A 21,139-nucleotide genomic window follows, 5' to 3' on the forward strand; every position below is an offset into this window, starting at 1 on the left:
TGTGACATTAACAGGTCACTGCAGCCCCAGGGCTGTCCCCTCCTTGTCCTCGCTGCCTGGACTGCCTGCATGCTGCTCGCTGGCACAACACCGAGTGCAGGGCAGCGGTACCCACGTCCGAGGAGTCTCAGCGCAACCATCATGCAAGCGCTGAAATCAATTTGCGAGGTGAGCAAGCCTCGCTTCTGGCCTTCTTGAAACTGTGCCACCACGCACGTCGCGGAGGATGGATATAAATAGTTTTTGGGATGCTCTGGGTTGCAGCAGACGGCAGGTATTTTGGTTGGCAGTGTCATACCGGGGCAGCCTCTGCTACATGAGGGATTGTTTGCATCCTCCACAGATAAACTGGTGTGAGAGCAGTGCCCTGCGCCTGGCTGGGGATGGATCAGACAGGCGTTACAGATGGGGAAGGGACGGATGCTCGTGTGGTCCTGGCACAGGTCCTGCATGTCTTTGGACAAGTTGCTTAAGACCAGATTTTCTGCAGAGTACCTGGGAGTGTTGATACACGCATCCTTACACTCGGATCTTGTGTTTCAAAGGGAGTTGGCCCATATATACCCCTCACTGGGTCCATACCAAGCTGTGTGACCGAGCAGGGCCACGTGGGGCCTGATCAGACCTCACAGGCACTCTTATCCATCCCGTGCATCTGCAGTTTTTCTTTCTGTGTGCAGGACATTTGCACAGGCAGGATGGTGAAAGCTCTTGTGCATTCCGGGCTTCCCTCGTTGCAGAGCATTGAGGCAGCTGGGGCAGTGACCTCGACACAGGAGCTGCTCACGCTACAAGGTCACCGTGGCAGATACAACCTTCAAGGATGTGCCTGTGGGTCCGTCCCATTTCTCAAATGGCCATATTGAGCCTGTCCTGTGTGTGAGGGCTGCAGTGGGTGCAGCTGGCAGGGGCACTCGGGCAGTGGGATGCTTGGCATGGTGGTGAAGAGCCCATCTGCCACCCAGCATGCAGCGTTGAGTTGGCACCGGCAGTGCCTGCGCTGGCATTTGCAGAATGCGGGGTGCCAAGCGCTCAAGCACAGAGCTGCCGGCAAGAGACCCCAGAGCTGGGGGAGATCTCAGCTGTCTGAGAATGTCTAAGCAGAGCTTTGGGGTCTGGCAGCTCCTGGGTGCAAGGGCTGGGGTCCACGGTGGTGGAGGAGGAGGAGGCCACCTCCGTGCCTTGCAGCCTGGTGGTTTGAACACTTGCCTGGGAAACGGGCTCAGGTCTCTCCAAGGGGAAGGGCTTTCAGACCCCTCCATCTCACTTCTGGAGAGCTCCCAGCTGCAAGAGCAGGGCAGCCCTCATCCCAGGCAAGCCAGCACACAGCCAGGGGGCAGAGCCCAGCATCCCAGTGGGCGGCAGGAGCTGTGGGTGGTCAGAGCGCTTGGCTGGGAGAGGAGCAACTGGTGGTCTGAGTGATGTGGTCACTTAGGGTCAGAGCAGAGGAGGACCCAGGAAGCTGGTGAGATGTTTAGGTGTCTCTGCTGGAAGCAGTGAGGCTCCGGGGGGGCTCTGGGAGCACAGCTCTGATCTCTCCGGAGAGGAAGTGCCACCACCAGTGAGCGGTGGCCAAGCACAGCTGTCACCTGGCAAATGTGAAAGCGGGCTTGTTCGGCTGTGCACAGACTGCTGATTGTAACCTCAGTCACAAACCCTCCTTAAGCAAAGCCTGGTAGCATCCCCAGAGGTTTTCCAGGCGGATCTGTGGTGCTCAGCCCCCCCATCAGCCAGTCCCAGGGAACCAAGGTGGCACCCACCTCCCTTCTCTCCCCTCCCTGTTGCTCCAGCCTCCCCAGGACTGTTTGCTGCTGGCTCTGCAGAGCTGGCGGTTGCTCTTGGACTCCTTCAGAGCAGGTTTCATGGTGCTGGGTGGCTGGCTCCATGCTGATCCCAAATCCCATCACGCTACGGGGTTTTCTCACCCTCGGTCTCACGAATGAAGCTGCAGACCTGAGCTGTAGCCTGAAACAGCTTGAAAGAGGCATCCACTCACATGGCCTGCAAAAGGAACAGAGGACCTGGTCAGACAAGGGTGCATGCAGCTCTGGGACTTTAAGACCAGCATTTTTTGTGGTGCTATATTGGTGGATGGCACCTACGGGGATTTTGAGATCATGAGGTGCTGGCTGTCTCTGAAGTCAGCAGGAGTTAGGTAGGTGTTGCTGGAAGCACCGCTGAGATCCCAAGTGGTTTTGGTATTGATGGTTATTCTTCAAAAGCCTGGAGAGGGATGGAGACCTCTGAAAGTGTCTTGACTCTTGAGTGTTATTTAATAGAAGGATTTAAAGCCTGCAAACTCCTCTCTGCCAGCAGATGAGCCTGCAGCCTTGGCTTCTCATGCTCTCTGACAAGCCCACTCTTCCTGACCGAGCTGCAGTAACTTGCTGTTTCTTTTCTTTTCCCGTAGCTCCCAGAATGGAGAGGAAGGTGGAGCCTGGCCGAACAACCAGTTTGACACGGAGATGCTCCAAGCCATGATCCTGGCTTCAGCAAACGGTTGGTCTCCATCGTGTGTGGGAAAACCATGGCACGTGCTCTCGCGCAGACATCTCGGATGCATGCTGTTAGATAAGAGGCTGGTGGGATTGATACAGCTGGGTTAACTGGGCTGGCTTCAACAGATGCTGGTGGAAAAGCTGTCTGTGTTACACTGCAGAGGAGAGGGGTCAGGAAGGATTCAGACAGAGGAGATACCAGATAGCCATCAGCATCAGGCATGCTGAAGACAGGGGTACCTCTTCCACCCAAACTATATTATCCATGTACTGGACAGAATGTTATCATCTGGCTTATGACGGGGTTGTGTAACATGAAAGAGCCAGTCTTGACATGTGTTGTAAGCTATTTGGTTCCAGAAGGTCACAGTAAATGAAACGTCTGCTGTGTTGCAACTTGCCGTAAGGTGAGGAGGTAGAAGCCTGGAAGATTTGCTTGTGGCTAGAGGCTGGGCCAGGAGCGCAGTAAATGCCTGATTCAGTATCCCCAACAAACCTCGTGTCCAGAGATGCCGGTGTGTGCTTCCTGCTCACGCCGAGTCCCTCTGCGAGCCGCGGGCTCGCCAAGGTTTGCCCCACTGGCTGCTCCTGCCTCTTTGCAGTTGTAGTCGCTGGGGTTTGGTTTGGGGTCGTTTCGGGTTGGTTTGTTCTGGTTTACGGCTGTGCCGTGTGGAAGCAGTGGGCAGGGAGGGGTGTTCCCATGCACCCGCGGTCTCCATGGCTTTATGTAAAAAAAAGTGCGATTATCACTCTGCGCAGCGCTACAGAAAGAGGCTGGTTTTCATACAGCCTTTATTTATAAATACCTCCAAGTCTTCTCCCCCCTTGATTTAAAAATAGAAGCAACAACACAGCCATAAAACCCTGTGCAAAATGCTTAGGATGTTTCCTTTGAGCTGTTGGGAGAGAAGGAATCTGGGGGAGGAGGGATGGCTTTGGTGTTGCTTTCTTGGAAAGCTGCTGCAGCTGAACTTTGCCACTCTGCAGACACCAGGCAGCCTGGAGACACGGCTGCCATGGCCGGGGAAGGGGATGAAGGTCTTGGGCAAGGGAGTTGTTTACACCCAAGGGAAAGAAACAATGCGAAAATGTGTCTCTGCTCTGAAAAACGACCATGGAAAAATAGCCTCCGGGCTTGCATGTGGTTATCATCACCCGGTGCCTCCAGATCCTGTTTCCTTGCTCGCAAATAAAGCTGTTTTTCTGGCTGCCACTCCAGCAGTCCCCAGGATCAGAGAGCTGAGCGGATTCCTTCCAGGTTAAGCACCACATAGCCCCGGGCCCTACTGCAGCAAATCTCCCCCAATCCACAAGTCTCAAACAGTCCTCACCTCTCCCACGGCTTCAGTCTGCCCAGGGGGTTAATTTAAATCAGATCCATCCGCTAGATAAGGGCTTCCCCTGCTGCAGCCCCAGGGAGAGGATGGCTCCGTGCACTCCATCCTTTTCTTGCCCATGCTGGTCCCTTGCTGCGCTGGGTGGGTGGGTGGGTGGACGGACGGATGGGACACAGCACAAGCTTTTTCCACCAGCACTGTGTTTTCATGTCTCCCCTGCTCTCTGCCTTTTGCTGCTCTCACTCATTAAGCTAATAGTGTTGATTGGAGCAGGCTTTGATTAGGGGCAGTGCTAATTGCCCATTAAGCTTTGTGCTGCCCATCCTTGGATAACATTTCCTGGCTATTTAAATGATCCTTCCCTCTTACTTGTCACCTGCTGAGCTCTGTCTGAGCTCCGGGGTGGCAGGTGGGACACGGGGACACAGGTGATGGCACTGTGCCTTTTGCTCACCCGTTCCTCCGAGTGTGAGCTGCTCCAGCACAGAGCAGTCGATGCTGACTTGCACCGCACCATGTCAAGCCCATGCTCGAGTCTGCGCCGAGCAGAGACCGCCCGGGAGGCAGAAGCTCCTTTGGTGCCGCTCTGCTCCATGAGCATCTGGAAGGGGCTGGTGATGCCCTGCCTGCATCCTTACCCTGTGCCAGCAGTTATCCTTCGCTTCAGCAAGAGGCAGAGCTGGCCCGCCATGCCAAGCCTGCGCAATCCAGTCGCTCTGAGGATTAAATCGCTTGCCTAATGGTTAAATCACCCTCCCAAGCCAGAGTGCCTGGGGAGCTGGTTTCCCCCCAGGGCTGCAACCCTGGTGTAGGCCTTCTGTCTCTCTTCCTGGGCTCCCTTCCTCTGGATCTTCCTCCCTTGCAGCTGGGAACAACATGAAAAGCCAGTGTTTTGAGCCATCTGAAGGGGCAGAGGCAGCTGCTAAGACAGACCAAGGAGCACAGATGCTCCAGGACACCAGACACTGAAGGGCAGACATCCTCTCCTTAAAATACTCTGGCTTCCAGTGAGAATTTATAGTGGTGCCATGAGATGGCGGGAGAGCAGACGGAAAGGCAGCCCGTGGAGGTCCTTCTCCCCAGCTCGGCTGCCTGCAGGCAGGGGCACACGGGCTATATTGGGTTCTCCTGAAAGCCCCACCAGCAGCTGCAGCAGCACGTGCTCCGGGGCTGCCTCCGGCCAGCCTCTCCTCCCCTCTGCTTACGAGGGCGACGGAGCTGCTAGCTGGTTATTTTTGCCAAAGCCCACATTCTTGTTTTCCTCCTCAGGACCATTTGGGATAATGGCTGGCTGCTGGTAAAGGCTGAGCGTAACCTTTCCAGCAACTAGAGCTGAAGTGCCCTGCTTGGCAAGAGCGGCTCGGTGCCCATTTATAAACCTCTATTGTCCCTGTTCTCTCTTCTTTTCAACCTTAACGTCAATGTTACCTAGAAACAGCCCTTTGCTCTTACCCTGAACCAACTGGCAGGCTGGGAACTTCACGGTCGGCTTTTTCTCCCCTGTGAAAGCTGTGCTGTGACTGTGAACTAGTTCATGGGGACCAGTTGTCCTGGATGCCGCTGGGACCCCCAGCCTCCTCGCTGCCCTGGTGCAGCTGGGATGGTCCAAGAGGGAAACAGGGCAGTGGCACCCAGTGGGGAGGGCACAGGAGAAGGTGCCCAAGCCCACCAAGCCCCCAACCGGGCTGTATCCAGCTGAGGGAGCCCAGAAAAAAAAATCTCCCCGCTGCCAGAGGCCATAGTCCGCCTGTGGGCCGGTCCCTGGCTGCAGCCTGGCCTGACAGCACATCTCCAGCCATCCCATCCCCCTTCATAACACCCCGATGGGTGTGGGGTTGAGTTGGTTGGTAATGCAACAAGCTGCTGATGAGGTTAAGCGATGATTAGCGATAAGTATCATGAACTGTATAGGCACATCTCCTCTAGCCCTCCTCCAGCCCAAGGTTCTGGGACCCATTTAATGGGGACTGTAGAAAAATTCTCCTGCCAGTGAATGCTTCCACAGCGGAAAGCAAAATGATATTTCCCCACACTGGTTCGCTGTGTTTGTACACCCTCCTGCGCGTCCCCCGGCCTCGGTGCACAATATCTCGCCTGTTTTCGGACTCGCTGTGTGTTTTCCTCTGCCTGCTCCAGCAGAGCAGCTGTAACTTTTCAAACTGCAGTTGCTTAATACTTCCGACCTCTGCGAGGGGATGTGTACACAGCTATATTTCAGGGGGTTGGTGGGATGTGGCCTAGCTTTTTGTCTAGCTTTCTGGCTGGCTTAGCCACCTCCATCTGCTCCGAGGAAAGCAAAGGCAAAACGGAGGCGTGCACAGATCTGGTCTGGAGCGAGAAAAAAAACCCGAGGGGACCAGCCCACATTTCTCTGCTCGTTGTTTTTCTTTATTCCTGCAGTCTCTCTGCCTGTGAAAGGAGGGAGCAGCAGCCCCGGACTCTGCCTTGGGCCCTTCAGGTGCCCTTCCTGGGTTTCACCAGCCTCCCAGGAGAGTGTGTCCATAACCACATGCACGAAGCAGTTAAAAGGCTGAGATGGGATCCACCGTATCCAGTGCAAAGACAGGGTTTTAGCAAATAATTTCGGAGCAGGGCTGTGCAAGGATCCCACCCTGAGCGATGCACGGGCAGTCACGCTAGAGCAGGTTGTGCAGCGCCTCATGGCAACAGCATCGCTCATGCCCTGCCATCCCTCCATGCTCATTTCTTCCCCTGCCTCCGTGCATCCTCTGTGTTACCATCTGGTCTCTACCTTCCAGCAGTGCCCCAGCATCCCGGGGGGGCCCCGTGCCCTTCCCCGCCCCGGCGCTTGCTCTCTCCGTGCTGGGGCTTTGCAGAGCAACAGGAATGAATTTGCCTTCCCCTCCCCCTGCTCCCAGATCTGGACTGTCAGACACGCTTCGGCATTGATTTGCTTTGCGCTCGGCTTCCTAGAGCCATTTTGTGGTACTGCAGGGGAGGGATTTTCTTTCTCCTCTCATGTGCTTTGCTCGCTGAATAAACCTGGCTGGAGAAATACTGGGGGCAGGGTTTTAAATGCAGCGGGGAAAAAAAAAATTGGATTTCCCTTAATGCATTACTAGTGGTTGTGGCTGTACAATACGTTTGTAATGGGCCGCTTTCGGAGGAGGGGGATGTTTTTCTGCAGAGGCAGCAGCCAGGGAGAGGGTAGAGCAGACAGCATCAGGCAGGCAGGGAGGGACAGGCAGCCCCATCGCCGCCGAGGGCAGAGGGGAGGTTGCCCTACCCCAGCCAGCCTCCAGCCCCAAATCCCAAACCTTTAGCAACGACGTGAGATGGAAACAAAGGATTTCGGTGCCGGCTGCGCCACGTTCCCCGGCATGCACATTGCAGCCATCCCGTGGAGTGATAGCTCTGAAGGGTAATGAGGGGTGGGGGTGAAGGTTGGTGGCACCGAGGTCTGGGTTTGACACCCAGTGAGAGCCTTTCGGGCTGCTGGGGCTTGGGGTGGGCTCTGGCCGGCACTAACAACCTGCCCTTCTCTTTTCTCTCCCCCTGCCCCCTGCTCCGGCGTCCCCCACAGAAGCTGCTGACGGTAACTCAACCCTGGGCGGTGGGACGGGCACCATGGGGCTGAGCGCCCGCTACGGCCCCCAGTTCACCCTGCAGCACGTCCCCGATTACCGGCAGAACGTCTACATCCCGGGCAGCACCGCCACCCTCACCAACGCCGCCGGCAAGCGCGACGCCAAGAGTGCCGGCTCCTCGGGAGGCAACAAGAAGAAATCCGGGAAGAAGGAGAAGAAGTAGAGAAGAAGAAGGAGACCTTAGAGCCACAGGGCAGCCGGCTCCAGCACTCCCCCAAACCACAGCCCAGGCCGGAGGACGAATGTGATTTTTTTGTGATGCAAAAAGTAGGAAACGCTGCGAATGTATTTCATCATCATCAGAGCTAGGAGCAGGGTCTCGCTGCTGTTAGATCTCATGATGAAAACCAATCCGGAAGCTAAACCGCACGCAAACAAGTGCCCTGTGAATACTTGCTAATGTTTTATACGATCCCTCGGGTATTAGAATATGCAAGGACGGAAGGTCTTCTGCCAGGTCTTTGGATCCGATTTGTTCCCAGATAGTCCGAGAAAGGCACTAAGCTTGTGCTCGGCTTTGCCCAGTGTAAATAATTTTAACGCGAATCTTTTAATTTATAGACCTTCGATCATTTTTTGGAAAGGAAAAGGCAGTTCCTAGCTTAGAGCCCATGCTCCAGATCTTTGCTCTTAAACTTTCCATTAGTAAAATTCACCCCCAGTTAATGATAGCGATGGATTTATTGCTGAGAAGTTGGTAGGGAGTGCTTCGGTTCCTGCTTACCTGTTACCTGGAAAAAAAATAAGTAAGTGTTTATATTGCATGAGTCAAAGGGAATATGGCAAAGCTGCATCCTAAACATTTATTTTTTTTTTTTAAAGTGCAACCACTGATGGCCTGAAATATGAGACAAAAAAAAAACCTCCTGATGTCTGAGAGGTAGGGAATTCAATGAGGAGCATGCCGAGGTGTGCGGCAGCTGCCCCATCGGTTCTAGGGGTCTCCGAAGAGCAGACACATCTCATCCCTTCTTTGCAGTAAATATTTATATGTACAGTCAATGTTCTTCTGGAATTAAAGCTAAGAGAGTCTCGCTCCCCTGCGGCCAGGCAGCCATCTGGCCGAGTCCCCGCCAAGGGGACCGGGGAAGATGCTTCATGTTTCTGCACACCGTGTCTGCATGCACGTCCTTCACCTCACACCTGCACTAGCGCAGTTAGTTCCACGGACCCGGAGAAGTCCTCGCATGCCCACGCAGCGTGGTGTGAACGCGCTGGCAGCCGCCCAAGCCTCCGTGCTGGGACTGCCTTGGGGTGGGGGGTGGGATCGATCAAGTGGGATAGGGAAACTCATCGCTTCTTATTTGGGGTGTAGACCCCAAATACGGCGGTTATTTGGGGTCGCACTCAAAGGGGTGAGATCCGCGGAGCTGCCGGCGCATGGCTTTGGTGCAGAATTGGTGACTGAGTAAGTGATGGTTGGTTGGGTGGCGTTTGGGGACCAGACCCGGAGAAGGGACCCGAGAGCTGGGGGTGAGTGTGAGGTGATGCTGCAAAGCCGGCGAGCCGGGGCAACAAGGGTGGGGTGTCGCATGGGACCACGCCAGGCCAGCCCGGAGGAGGTGATGCTCTCGCTGGCTTTGGGCTTTCCACCCCACGGAGGGAATCGAAGGATGAGGAATAGAGTTTCTCCACATGTCCATCACCCTTGCACCGGGCTGGCTTCCCATATCAAAGCAGCTCTGAGCCCCCCGGGGAGGCAGAGGGGGGCTTTGTGTAGCCAGAGCGAGGAGAGGGGCTGCCGGGTGGCCAGGAAGGGGCCGTGCCGGGTTTCCCAGGGGATGGGTGTTGTTTTTTCCCTTTTTAATCACTAACACGTAACTCACCCAAGCAGATCCAGCCCTCTCGGCCAGGCTCCGGCATGGCAGCCGTCACCCCACCGCGCCCCCTCCCCAAACCCAGGGCAGCAGGAGCATCCGCCGTGTTTCATCCAGATCCGGCCACCTCCAGCACTGGCTGCGCTGGGAGCGGTTCCCACCCTGTCCCCTGCAGCTGCCACCTGCCCCCCTCTAGAAATGCTGTAGCTGAATAGTAGTCTTTATATTTCTTTTTAATCTGCAATCTGAGGTAGCATAGTGAGTGTCGTGTATTTAGTGGCGTGTTATTTTTAATCTCGGTAACTAACTTGTGGACACCAGTATTTTCAATTTTCTCTGTATCTTCTTCCCATGTGGTCTGTGCTCCGAGTGTACGTGAAATGAAACACGTTTGCCCTTTCAATGTGTCTAATATTGAATTATACTTATATATTATATATATGCTTATATCCTTCTTATACCCATATAGACCAATGTCAATGTGTTACACGCAAGTTTTATACTCTAATATTTATATTGCTTTTTTTCTTTGGGAAAAAAAAAATAATAAAATGGTTTCTTCTGAATAAATGGTATTTATTCCGATGGGAAGAGGCGAGGACAGATGGGGCCTCTCCATCCCGATGCTGCTGCTGTGCTGAAGCTGCCGGTGGGGAGGTGGTTCAGCCCCAGCCTGGCACTGGCAGCGAGGACGCTTTTGGGGCACCCCCTTCCTCGGGTCCCCCATGCCTTTAGGCTGAGGCTGACATGGCTGCGGGTGGCACCGGTGTGCTCCTGGCTGGCATTTTTGGGGAAGGGCAGACCCTGGCACACTCCCCTGAGGAGACCGCAGTGTCCACAGCTACATCCCCTTCCCCAGCCCCGAGGGGATCCTACTGCCCTTCCCCATCACTGGCAGGGATCTGGTCACCCTTCCCCAATCCTGGGGGGATCTGGTCACCATTCCCCAGACCCAGTGGGGATCCCTTCCCCGTCACTGGCAGGGATCTGTTCTCCCTTCCCGATCCCCAGCCCCGTGGGGATCTGGTCACCCTTCCCCATCACCAGCAGAGATCCACTCTCCCTTCCCCAATCCTGACGTGATCTGCTTTTCGTGGTGCCCGGGCTCCCCTCTCTTGCGCTTGGGGGAGGTGGATGGCGAGGGGGGGTCAGGCACTGTGCCCGGCCCCCCCGACCAGGACAAGCCCCCTGTGACTTGGGGTGTCGCAACCGCGGAGGAAAAAATAAGCTGCTGCTGCCCAGATGTTGTGAAGGGGAGGGTGGAGGAGGCGGGGGCAGAGCAGCCCTGGGAGACAACAGACAGACAGACAGACAGACAGCTGGCGGGGGCGGGGGGAAGGGGGTTGGTCCCCCCCACCATTAGCAGCACGCAGGAAACTCCAGGAGCGCAGCGCCCCCCCCCCCCCCCCCCCCCCCCCCCCCCCCCCCCGATATTCCCATTCCCCGCCCAGTGCCTCCGTCCAGGCTGCAGCTACAGAGACCACCCCCCGAAACCCTCTTGCAGACTGACAGACACTCCCCAAATCCCCCTGCACCCCACAGAGACAGCCCCCTCCCCCCCAAATCCTGCGGCAGTCCCACAGAGACCCCTGGAAATCCCCATACACCTCTCATAGGGACCCCCCCACCCCACAGAGCCAACCTTCTTCCCCTCCCTGTGCACATGGGGACAGCCCTGGTCACACACACACACACACACACACACGTGCACACACACACACGCACCCACATGCACACACACACGGGAGGGGGTTCCAACCAGAGCATCCTCCTTCAGGGCAGGCGGTCCCAGAGCACAGGGAGGGCACGGGGGTCAGGGTGGTGACAGGGCAGGGACCTGGTGCTGTGGGGTCCCTATCATGCCGTGCCCTCTGCCCCCAGCCCCGGGGCCACCGTCCCTCCCATGCTGGAGCACCTGGAGCACATTAGGGACAGCCCCAGGGGGACGACGACGGGGATTGATCGCATCAACCCACTGCTAACAGGGACCAGGGCAGAGCATATCCAGGTGCCACCCGTGGGTTGTCCCCAGCACCCACCCTACCCGGGGTGGCATTGCTGCCCACTTTGCTGGTGGTGCCACCGGGCACCTGGAGCCGCGTGGTGGTGGAGGAAGAGGGGATGGTCAGGCCAGCGGGTCCCCAGCTGGGTGATGGCCACTGCTGGTGGGGAGTAAAGAGGCTTTGCAGAGCTGTGGGTGTGGGTCTGGCTTCAGGAGCCCACAGCCTCCGCGGTGCCCTGAGCCCTGCCGTTCCCCGTGTCCCCAGCCGCTGGTGTCAGCGTAAGGATGCGTGCAGTGTGAGGATGTGTATTTAATTTCATTTTATTTCTCCTCTCTGTTGCACTAAAATCACCCAAGGGTACTGCAAAAACCGGGAAGGGAAATGCACAGAGACACAACCCTGGCCAATTAATGCTCATGAAGGGAACCCGGTCAGCCGCGCTAATTAACAGGGACATATGGGAGTGGGAACACGTTCATTGCAGCATGGTCCTCCATAGCTGATGGAGGACTTCCTGAGCTGGAGTGATGAGAAAAGGGAGGCCAACAGAAACAGAGCCCTGAGTCACAGCCCTGGCAAAAGGGACGCAAAGAACATGACAAGACTGAGCCCCCGGCAGCCACTCGGGCTGAGTGACCGTCGGGGGATTAGAGGCATCGCTCCCGGGAAGGGCGACTTGACCTTGGAAAGGAGGAACGATCCTGGATGCGGGATGGGAGCAAGTGAGTGGGTGGAGGGGGGTCTTTCACCTCCAGCCATGGGGGGAACCGAGGAGCTCTGTGGCTGGACCGGGACCATGGGTTACAGCCCGTGTGCCCAGTGCCGGCTGCTGGGGGGGGTGTGAGTGGCTGTACCCCCCCCAGACCAGGTGTGTGTGGGGTGTGCCTGTGTATTCACCAGCAAACTTCGAGGTGGCCCAGCCGGCGAGCAGAGGGGGACCTTGGGGCTGGGCCAGGGTATCAGGTGGGTGAGGGTCCGTGCTGGGATGCTCTGAACATCCCTCAACAGCCAGAAGGGGCTTGTATCCTCCTCCACCCTGGTGCCCTCCTGCTGCTGCTTCGCTCTGCTTCTCCTCCTCCTCCACCTCCTTCTTTCCCCCCCACCACTGGGAGCAGCTCAGCACCTCTTCCCCCCTCCCCGCTGTCCCTTGTCACCCTCCCAGCTACATCCATGGCGTGGGACCAGGGGAACCCCAGACTGCTCTGCAGACAGCTGAGCTGGAAGCCCTTGGTGGTACAGGAACAGGTCACACGGTGCTGGAGACCCCGTTGTCCTTCCCCTGGGGACTGTCCCCAACTCACCGCCTGCTCCTGGCAGGGCTGGAGCCTGTGGATGCCGTGGGCAGTGACGGCCCCATGTCACCAGCTTGCGGGGCCCTTGTTCGCAGCAGTTACGTTTTTGGCCAGTTGACCTTGAAAATCAAACCAAAATGACAACAGCAAAAAAAAAAAAACAAAACAAAAGGAATTGAGCAAACCCAGTTTTCCACTGGATTTGTGAGCTGAGCTGGCCTGTGGTCGCTCGGCCCCAAGGAGGGCTGGGTGGGGAGCTGGCATCCTGCCTGCTGACGTGCTCCTTGGCATCAGGCCGCAGTCACGGGCTGAGTCCCATCATGCAGCTCCTCCAGCCGTGACCTCACCCAGCACAGAGTGGGGGAAAAAAATCACCAAAAAAGCGGAATTTTCACGCGGCTCCCTCTCGCCCGCTCCTTTGGGGTCCCCAAAGGCAGTCGGGAGGTTGCCCGGGTCTGACACAGACACTGGGAGCTACGAGGTTAAACGGGGCTTTGTGCATTCCTGTGCCAAGAGCCTGCAGCTGGATTTTGAGCCTAGCCCGAGCAGAAGAAACCCCGGGGAGCCGGCAGCAGTGGGGGGCTTTTCCTCCCATAAATGCATCAGCAGGGAAGGCAGCCAATGCCACCAAAAAGCACTTAGCAAGCTTGGTGCTTGGGATAGAAAAGGGCTTAAAAGGGACTCGCAGGGGCAGTGGGTGCAAATGGCCAGGCGAGGAGAGTGGGTGTCCATGGCAGGGTGAAGTGGTGGGAAAGCTGTTCCCACAGCCCACACTGCCCGGCTCCCCGCCAGCCCCTCATCATAAAATCCCCATGGATTTTATTTTCCCCTGACACAGCAAGCTCCTCTCACAGCCTCACATTCCCGGGTGGGAACGAGAGGTGTTTCACCATCCTCCGCGTCCTTTCCTGCTCCATAAATCCACTTCCCAATGCTTTAATTTATTTTATTTATTTTTTTTTAACAGCTTCAGCGCAGCTTGTGGAGACGGAATAAAATTTGCCTTTTGCTGGCTGAAACCTTGTGACTGCAGTGAGGGAGAGGGTGGAGGGAGGGCACTGCCTGCCCTTTGCCGGCCCCGCCGGGGCTCGGTGGCTGCCAAGAGCTCATCCATCACACGGAGGAACAGGGCCAGCCCTCAGCCACTCTCCGGGCTACAGAAGACCAGACAGAATAAGACGTGGTGGGATTTCGCCCTTTCGCAGCCGGTGTGACCTGGCGGTGGCCTCTGCCATGCAGTGGCATGAGCTGCTTGAAGCCAGCTCTGTCTGTCTGTCCGTCCTCCCCCGCAGGGCAAAGCCTTTGCCCCAGCCGTGCTGGTGGCCGGGTGCCGGAGGAGCTTGGCCACGGGGAGCCGACGGCAGCCGCGGCCAAGACCTGAAGTCATGGAGCCGGGGAGAGGGCAGGGCAGGGAGGGAGAGGCAGGGGAAGAAGAGGGATGCCAGGAGGGACAAAGGCAAACCGGGCGGAGGGGGGAGATGCTGTGGGCACTGCTGTTGGGCCACGGTGCGACTGGAGGGGCTCAAGTCCAAGGGGACACTGCTGTCCTCTCCGGAGCCCACACGGTCCACTGGAACTTGCTGGGGTCCCTGCGATGCTGTGGGTGGGATCCACCAGGGTCACTGTCACTGAGGTGCTGGTGCAGGAGCCAGCCCATGTGCTTGGTACCTGGGTCTGATGCTGCCCCTGCAGTCAGGAACACCCCTCTGCTCCCCCAGAGCCCAGTGCTGGCCCCCCCAAACCCATCCTGGGAAGTCACTGGCAGCACACAGCCAGGCAGGGCTAATTCCCTCATGGATGCCCCCACGGGCAGAGGCAATGCTTTGGGAAACACCCATCCAAAAAAAAAAAATTCAAGAAAAGCCACTCATGGCCAAAATGTTCCTCCATCAGTGCACACGGCAATGGGCAGAGGCTGCCCGTGCCCGGCGCTGCCTGCCCGGCCCTTCTCCCTTTGGCACATGCCAAAAGTGGCTGTGCCCGCCGTGGGGAGGGGGTTTTTGGCACTCTTTCCGCACAAATGGGCAGCGATGCTGAGCCAAACCACCCAGGGCTTTGCCAGGGCAGCTGGGAACAGGAAGGGGACTGGAGACAGCCGTGTTGGGGCATGTCCCCCTTTCAGGGGACAGGGCGTGGGTGGCACGGTGCCGGGGACATCCCACTAGCCGAGGTTTGGAAGCTGCTGCCAGTTTTGGACTGGGGAGCAGAAACACATCCCAGGGACCTCCCCTTCTCTCCCCCAGGGCTCACGACACATGGGATTTGGGGGGAGCTCTCCTGGGTGAACCCCAAGTGACACAGCCCTGCTGGCACGGGAAGGGAAAGCAGCCGGTGAAGCTGTGCCATGCCAGGGGAAAGGACTACCCCCCCGGCACCCCGGCTCTCGAGGGCTTCAGGGAGCGGCGCCCACCGCTTGTCCCGGTGGCAGCTGCACGACTGGTCCCCAGGATGGGGACGGGTGCCAGGGCTGGTGGGGTGGGGACCCTGCCATCGTCCCCATAACCTCCGGACCAGGGCACAGCCAGGGGGGTTCCTCGGGAGCTGCAATGGGGCAACAGGAGGGCTTGGACCCCCTCCCCAGAGATAAATAGAGGAGGAGGGTCCTTGCGCTGCAGAGGGAGATGGGATGGGTGCCAGGGAGGGAGAGCGGCCAGATGGGAGGAGAGGAAGAGGAAGAGGCAGACAAAGTTCCCTTGTGCAGGGCAGCGTCCAGGGGGGGAAGGGGGGGCACGGGAAGGGTCCTGCTGGTGCCAGGTGTGGGGGCCGGGCTGGCTCCTTCCAACCCTGGGGTCCCCAGAGCAGGGTGCACAAGATAGTCCACTGGGGCGCGGGAAGAAAGTATTTTTTGTACTGTTAATAAATAAAAAAATACTTTTAAAAATAGCACTTATTTTATCTCTACCCCATCCTTTTTTAATTTCTATTTCAGTTTCTGCTTTGCAATGTACATGTTAGCCCAGTAGTACGTGTAGGTAATTTATAAATCAATAAATATATTGGGGGGGGTAATAAAAAAATTTGGAGCCCACTGCTCTACACGATGCTGGTGGGTGCCTCACGTTGTTAGAAACCAGAAACACCCCCCCCACCACTTCAGCACCCTGGGGTAACGCGGCACCTCTCCCCGCTGAACCCGACGAGGTCTGCTGGCCCCTGCAGAGCTTTGGGGTGTCCCCACCCCCTAACTGAGCATCAGTCCCACGCCCCTCTGAGGCCGCCCTAGCCTGGCTTCCTTCCATCCCCCTGGTCCCTCTGGTCAGGCTCAGTGCCAGGTTTAGACAATTATTTTATCGTGGCTCTTTTTTTTTTTTTCCCCCCATTTTCACAGGACAATGCGGGCGCATTGAGCCGTGGGGCACCCCGGGAGACCCCGCTCCCCACCCCACCACCCCAATTCAGGGCCTCCTGCTCCCCAATTAGCAACGTGTCATTGATGAGCTCATCAAAAGGCTGCTAAAAAAAAAAAAAGAACTAAGGAGATTTGACACAAACTAGGGCAATAATCAGGTCTCTGTCCTCATTTTTAAATTACCCCTGCAGTCCCCAGCATCCGTGCTGGCAGGGACCAGCTCCCGAAAGCCCCGTGGAGCGAGCACTGGTCAGGGGGCCCCATCCCACACCCACCACAGCCATGGGGATGCCTTGAAGCAGAAAGGGGACTGGGGAAGAGGCAGGGACATTTTGGGGCACAGGCCTGGCTGATGGCCATGTCCCCCCAAGACCGTGCCTGTGGGGGGATGAGGAAGGCATGGAGGAGGATTGGGGATGGGGAGGAGATGCTAGTGGCAGCTCACTGCAGCAGGAGGGGCTGGAGCAGCTCCAGGGGATACGGAGGACCCCCTTGGTGATGTCCCACCACCACCTTTCTAAACCCACAGTGGCAGGAAGGGGAGCAGGGTCTGCTCCCACAGCTGCAGGCAGGGGGTAAAGGCAGCGCTGCCCTGGGCAGGAGGGGATGGGGCCGACTGCAGCAGGGATTCGGATGCCCCATGGGGTAGCTACCATGAGATGCCAGCAGGATTTCAGCAGCAAAACAGCTGCTGCAACATGCACTTGGCCCTGGGACAAGGAACACAGCCAGGGCTCGGTTGTCCATGCACGAAGGACGCTGCCTTTCGCAGTCAGCTCTAGCCCCGTACACAGAACCGGTCGCAAGGGCAAACTCTTCCTGGACCAAGCCAGGGCCACCAGCAGGTGGCAAAGCATTTGTCCCTCCGAAGTGGCCATCTGGGAGAAAGCGTCCTTCATCCCAGCAGAGCAGCAGGGAGCTGCAGCCTGGCTGGTTTCTGGCTGGGTCGACCTCTAAACTCAGCCGGCGGCCAGGCTGGTGCTGCTCACGCAAGAGCGAGGGCAGGAGGACCCCTCTGTGGGGTCACCAGGAGGGACACCGCTGTCACAGAGCTGCCACACAGCTACGTACACCTTTGGGGACAAGAAAGGCTCGAGTGGTGTGACCAGGGCTCTGCTTACTGTTTTATCCCTGGGGAATATCCATCACAGCAAGTATTTGGATAGCGGGGGTGGCTCCTGGCCTCACCAGCTTCCCACCCGCCTGGTGGGTGACATTTGGGCAGGGGGGACATCTGCATCTCCCAGAGCCCACTCCACATCTGGGCTCTCAGGCACCAGACCAGGTTTGCCAAGGTGGATTTTCTGTGCAGGGAACAGGACCTTCCAGCCTCCTCCTGGGACACGGTGGCAGCACCCAGCCCACCGCAGGCAGCCGTGATGCTGCTCCAGCTCCCCAGCAGCCCACCCCAGCCCGGACAGGTCCCTGCAGCTCAGTGCCACAGGGCTCCAGGTTTGTCTCTGCACCAGCAAAGTTACGATATGCAGGCAAGATCACATTTTTGTACCAAAAATAATGTTTATTTCTCCATCTTTTGTACATACAAACTGCCACAATAACACAGCGCTACCAGAGCATCACTTGCCCACAGCTGCAAAGCCATGAAAAATGGCTTTATATTAAGGGAACTGTTACAAGAAAATAAAAGCTCTGAGGCAAGGCTCCAGACTGGCCCGGGTGCAGCTCACGTATCCCGATTTCTCTTTCATTTTGCAGCTTTCCAGGGCTGCTACATGCAGCCATGGGCATTTGGCTGCGCAAAGGCAACTCCTGCCTGCGCTTACTAGCCTGGCAGAGCCCGCCATCACCCTGACATGAGGGTGGCCCAGCTCTTGGGCCCACAAGGAGCCCTCTGATGCCCCAGGCACCGAGAAGGCAGAGGCACCGATGCCTTAATTGTCCTACATACCCTTTTTGACTCCCTCATCCCTTCCCGGGGGGCAGGGGAAGGGGTCAAGCCTTGCTTCTACTGGGCTCCTGGTTCACCCAGCTTTGAGTGTGGGGAGTCCCTGGACCGCAGGCAGCACCATCCTGCCCGACCAGCTGCTCGAGGCTGAACTGAACAACTCTCCTCCCCTCTGCAATCAGCGTTTTTCTCTTTCAAGCACAAACCTCTTGCGCGCAGGCACGAACCTACCTCTTCCCAAGGGCCTATATCTGCAGCCGCTCGCTGGCTGTTACTCTCTCCGGTTCATGCACCGCTGGGTTTGCATGCCGGAGCCGAGCACCTGGGATGTGAGCGAGATAATAGACACGAAATGCATTTGAAGCAGGGAGCAGACATTGTGCCCCGCACAAAGAGCCCCGCTGAGTGCAGCCGCTGCCGCCGGGGGACCGGCGGCCGTGCCACGTGCCGCACGGGGCTGCCGGGCTGACCTGGCACAGGGGCACACGCTCTCCTTGGTTCGCCCAGCTTTTTATTAGCGCTTCCAACCCGTGATGTGATAAGCCCCAGGAACACCCGAAACGCTATGAAAAAATAGAATTGTATTATTATTGAACATAAAAGTGCATTAAAACTAAAAGCTGCAAAGGCTCGGCATGACCCCAGGAGGGACCAGTGCTCCCAGTACCGCTTGTGCAGGCACAGGCTCCCGCAGGAAAGAGCCTGCCCTGTGCTGGGTGACCCAGCCATGCTGAAAGGCCCCCAGACCCTGCTGTACCACCTGTGCTGGCTCACCCCTCCCTGGGTGGCTCTCCCAGATCAGAGGCTGCCAACCTGCCTTCTCTCCAAGAGCATTCCCAGCCACCCTATTTCCTTCTCCACCCTCCTGGTACCCCAGCTCCTACCTGGGCTGGGATCAGCCTGCCTCCTCCTGCAGGGATGTGACAGCAGCCAAGCTGCGTGCCGGTCCCAGGTGATGCTGGGCTCTTACGGATCACTCCATTATTTCAACGTTAAAAATGTGTTAAATTAGGACAAGAAAACAACTTAACGCCTGGAAGCCGCAAGATGGGGCAGAGCCGTTCCCACTATTGCACCAAGAGCCGGGTCCCTGCTTTGGCATCCCAGTGCTGAGCTAGGTGTAGGGAGGGCTGTGGCTTTACCCTCTGTCCCTGCCTTTCTGCCCAGTCTGCTCCAGCACGGGAACTGCAGATGATGTTTCCTCCCCTTGGCTGAAGCTTTTGGCCCTTCAGTTGTCTACAGAGGCAGACCAAAGATCGGACAGGAGAGCTAACACGACACAAAAACTGCCACAAATGGCCCCAAGAGCAAGAAGGAAAATAAATTACCCTTCATAGCCACGCACAGATCCCAGAGTGAAACTTTATTTTACTTACTAAAAGCTCTTATGGGTCCAGCAGTTTTCTGCCTTTGTCCAGGGGCAACGTCTAGCTTGAGCAGCTGATGATATCCATGCTCTCCTCAAGGATGCCTCCATCTCTTGTCTTCTCCCTGGCTTTGTGGGTCTTACTTGGTTCTGAAAACAAGGTGTTGTTAAAAACTTGAGGGAGAAGCACCTCCAGGCCAGCTCTGGTACAGACCACCTTCCTTGGGGACAGCGGCCGGCTGGGCTGGAGGAGCTACCTGACCTCAGGACACTGGGGAATCGAGAAGTTCCCACCACAGGGTCCAGGGCTGCAAAATGCACCATGTTAAGGGTTCAGGCCTCTGCTTGTGTTCACCCCAACCCCAGAGAGCAGGCTTAGCTCCCTGATGGGCAACACCGTGACCCGGACAGGACTCCACACCTTGCACCTGGGGGACACCGCCTCTTTAGGAGGCCCCCATGCACCCCACGGGAGAGACCAGCAGCGGTGTAATGGAGGATGCTGCCCGCCAGGCTCTCGCACGGTTGTGCCGGCAGGGGATTACAGCCCCCCCAAATCCCCCCACGCTCCGCGCTTTGCCCTTATCCATATAAGCCTGGCGTTGCCTTCCAGACGCAGCCGAACGCTGGCGTCCCAATAACGAGGCCCAGACAGCACCTACCCTTAAGAAGCCTTTAGAGCTTAAGGCTTGAGCTCATCCAGCTCACAACACCGTGCTCAAGGCAGCAGCCCTGAATTCCAGCAGCCGCCGAACACCGACAGGCACCGGGACACTCGGTGGCTGGCTGACCACTGCCACCGGCGCAGCCGCAGGCAGGGCGCGTTGGGGCAGGCACCGGCACAGCCACACAGCGCTGCCTGCACAAGCTCCTGCCTTCAGTGCCTCGGAAGATGTATTTTTACGATTGGGAGGCGACGGCGGAAGGGAGGGGACCAGCTCAGGAATATAAAGCCGCAGCTGAATTACTGCCCAGACACTGCAGGCATGAGAAATTAACTCTTTCAGGACTGAAAACCTTTCATGCTGTCACCCTAGCTCCTGAAATACCAAGGGCAGGCACATGAAACTGCGCAGAGGAGACAAGCTATAGGCTCCTGTACAGGATTTAAAAGCCTTTTGGAGACTCTGCTAAATAACCATCGCAAACCCAGCACCCCTCTCTCACCATTTCCATGCTCTGGAGCACCGCTGAAACTACCCTTTGCCTCTCCTTGCCGCATCTGCCTCTCTCTGCCCCACTCCCCAGCCATAGCCCCACATGGAGTCCCTTTCACCAGTGGTGCAGTGGGCAGGAGACATCGCTTATGGGTCTGTCCTCCACCCCCCAAACCAGAAAAGCAAGAGGAATCTGGGCTGCGCACAGGAGACGGCTGGGACAGCACTTCTGCCCTGTGCACAGCAGGTCTGACACACGCAGATCACGCGCAGAGCCTGGCTGCGAAGGGACCGACAGCCTCCAAACCCAGACGTTGACTATCTCCCTTCCCCTTCCAGGTCTGCTGGCAAGATGTCCCCTGTGCAGGGTGGGCATTTTTCGGTGCTGGACCCTGGTGCGTGGACCCTGTGTGGGTGCTGCTGATGGGTTGCTCTCCCATCTCAGTTCGGCAGCAAGCGGGGACGAAGCATTTGGTTTGCGCAGACAACACAGGGAGCATTCAGAGCTGCCAGGCTTTGTGCACTGATCCCCTCGGGGCTACAGCAGAAAGGAGCGGGGTGGGGGGGGTGAGATGTCCCCCCAGCTCCCAGCTGGACTGTAGCGTAGCTAGAGAGAGCTGAAAGAAAGCAGGAGCCTGTACTCAATGCACTTCTTGTCTTCTTCATCCCTCAGCAAAGCCTCCTCTCCCCAACAGCCCCACTCTGACCCAGCAGCTCCTCCTCCCCCAGGCTCTTCCACGTTCCCCAACCCCTCTCCCAAGCGGCAACCCACAGAAGCTTCTCGCTCCTCCAGGCAGAGCCACCCT

The 21,139-nt window shown here is 57.3% G+C and overlaps 1 protein-coding gene across 1 annotated transcript in view; it reads left to right on the forward strand.

Moving 5' to 3' along the window:
- LOC127021880 (protocadherin gamma-B5-like) overlaps positions 1–8,695 on the forward strand; it is a 43,975-nt gene extending 35,280 nt beyond the window's left edge. The window contains 2 exon segments of the mRNA XM_050905194.1: positions 2,411–2,499; positions 7,380–8,695. Of these exon segments, the coding sequence (XP_050761151.1) occupies positions 2,411–2,499; positions 7,380–7,606 (316 nt within the window). The 3' untranslated portion in view covers positions 7,607–8,695.
- The last annotated feature ends 12,444 nt before the right edge of the window (positions 8,696–21,139 follow it).

This window comes from Gymnogyps californianus, chromosome 14, assembly GCF_018139145.2.
Source record: "Gymnogyps californianus isolate 813 chromosome 14, ASM1813914v2, whole genome shotgun sequence".
In the NCBI taxonomy this organism is placed as follows: Eukaryota; Metazoa; Chordata; class Aves; order Accipitriformes; family Cathartidae; genus Gymnogyps; species Gymnogyps californianus.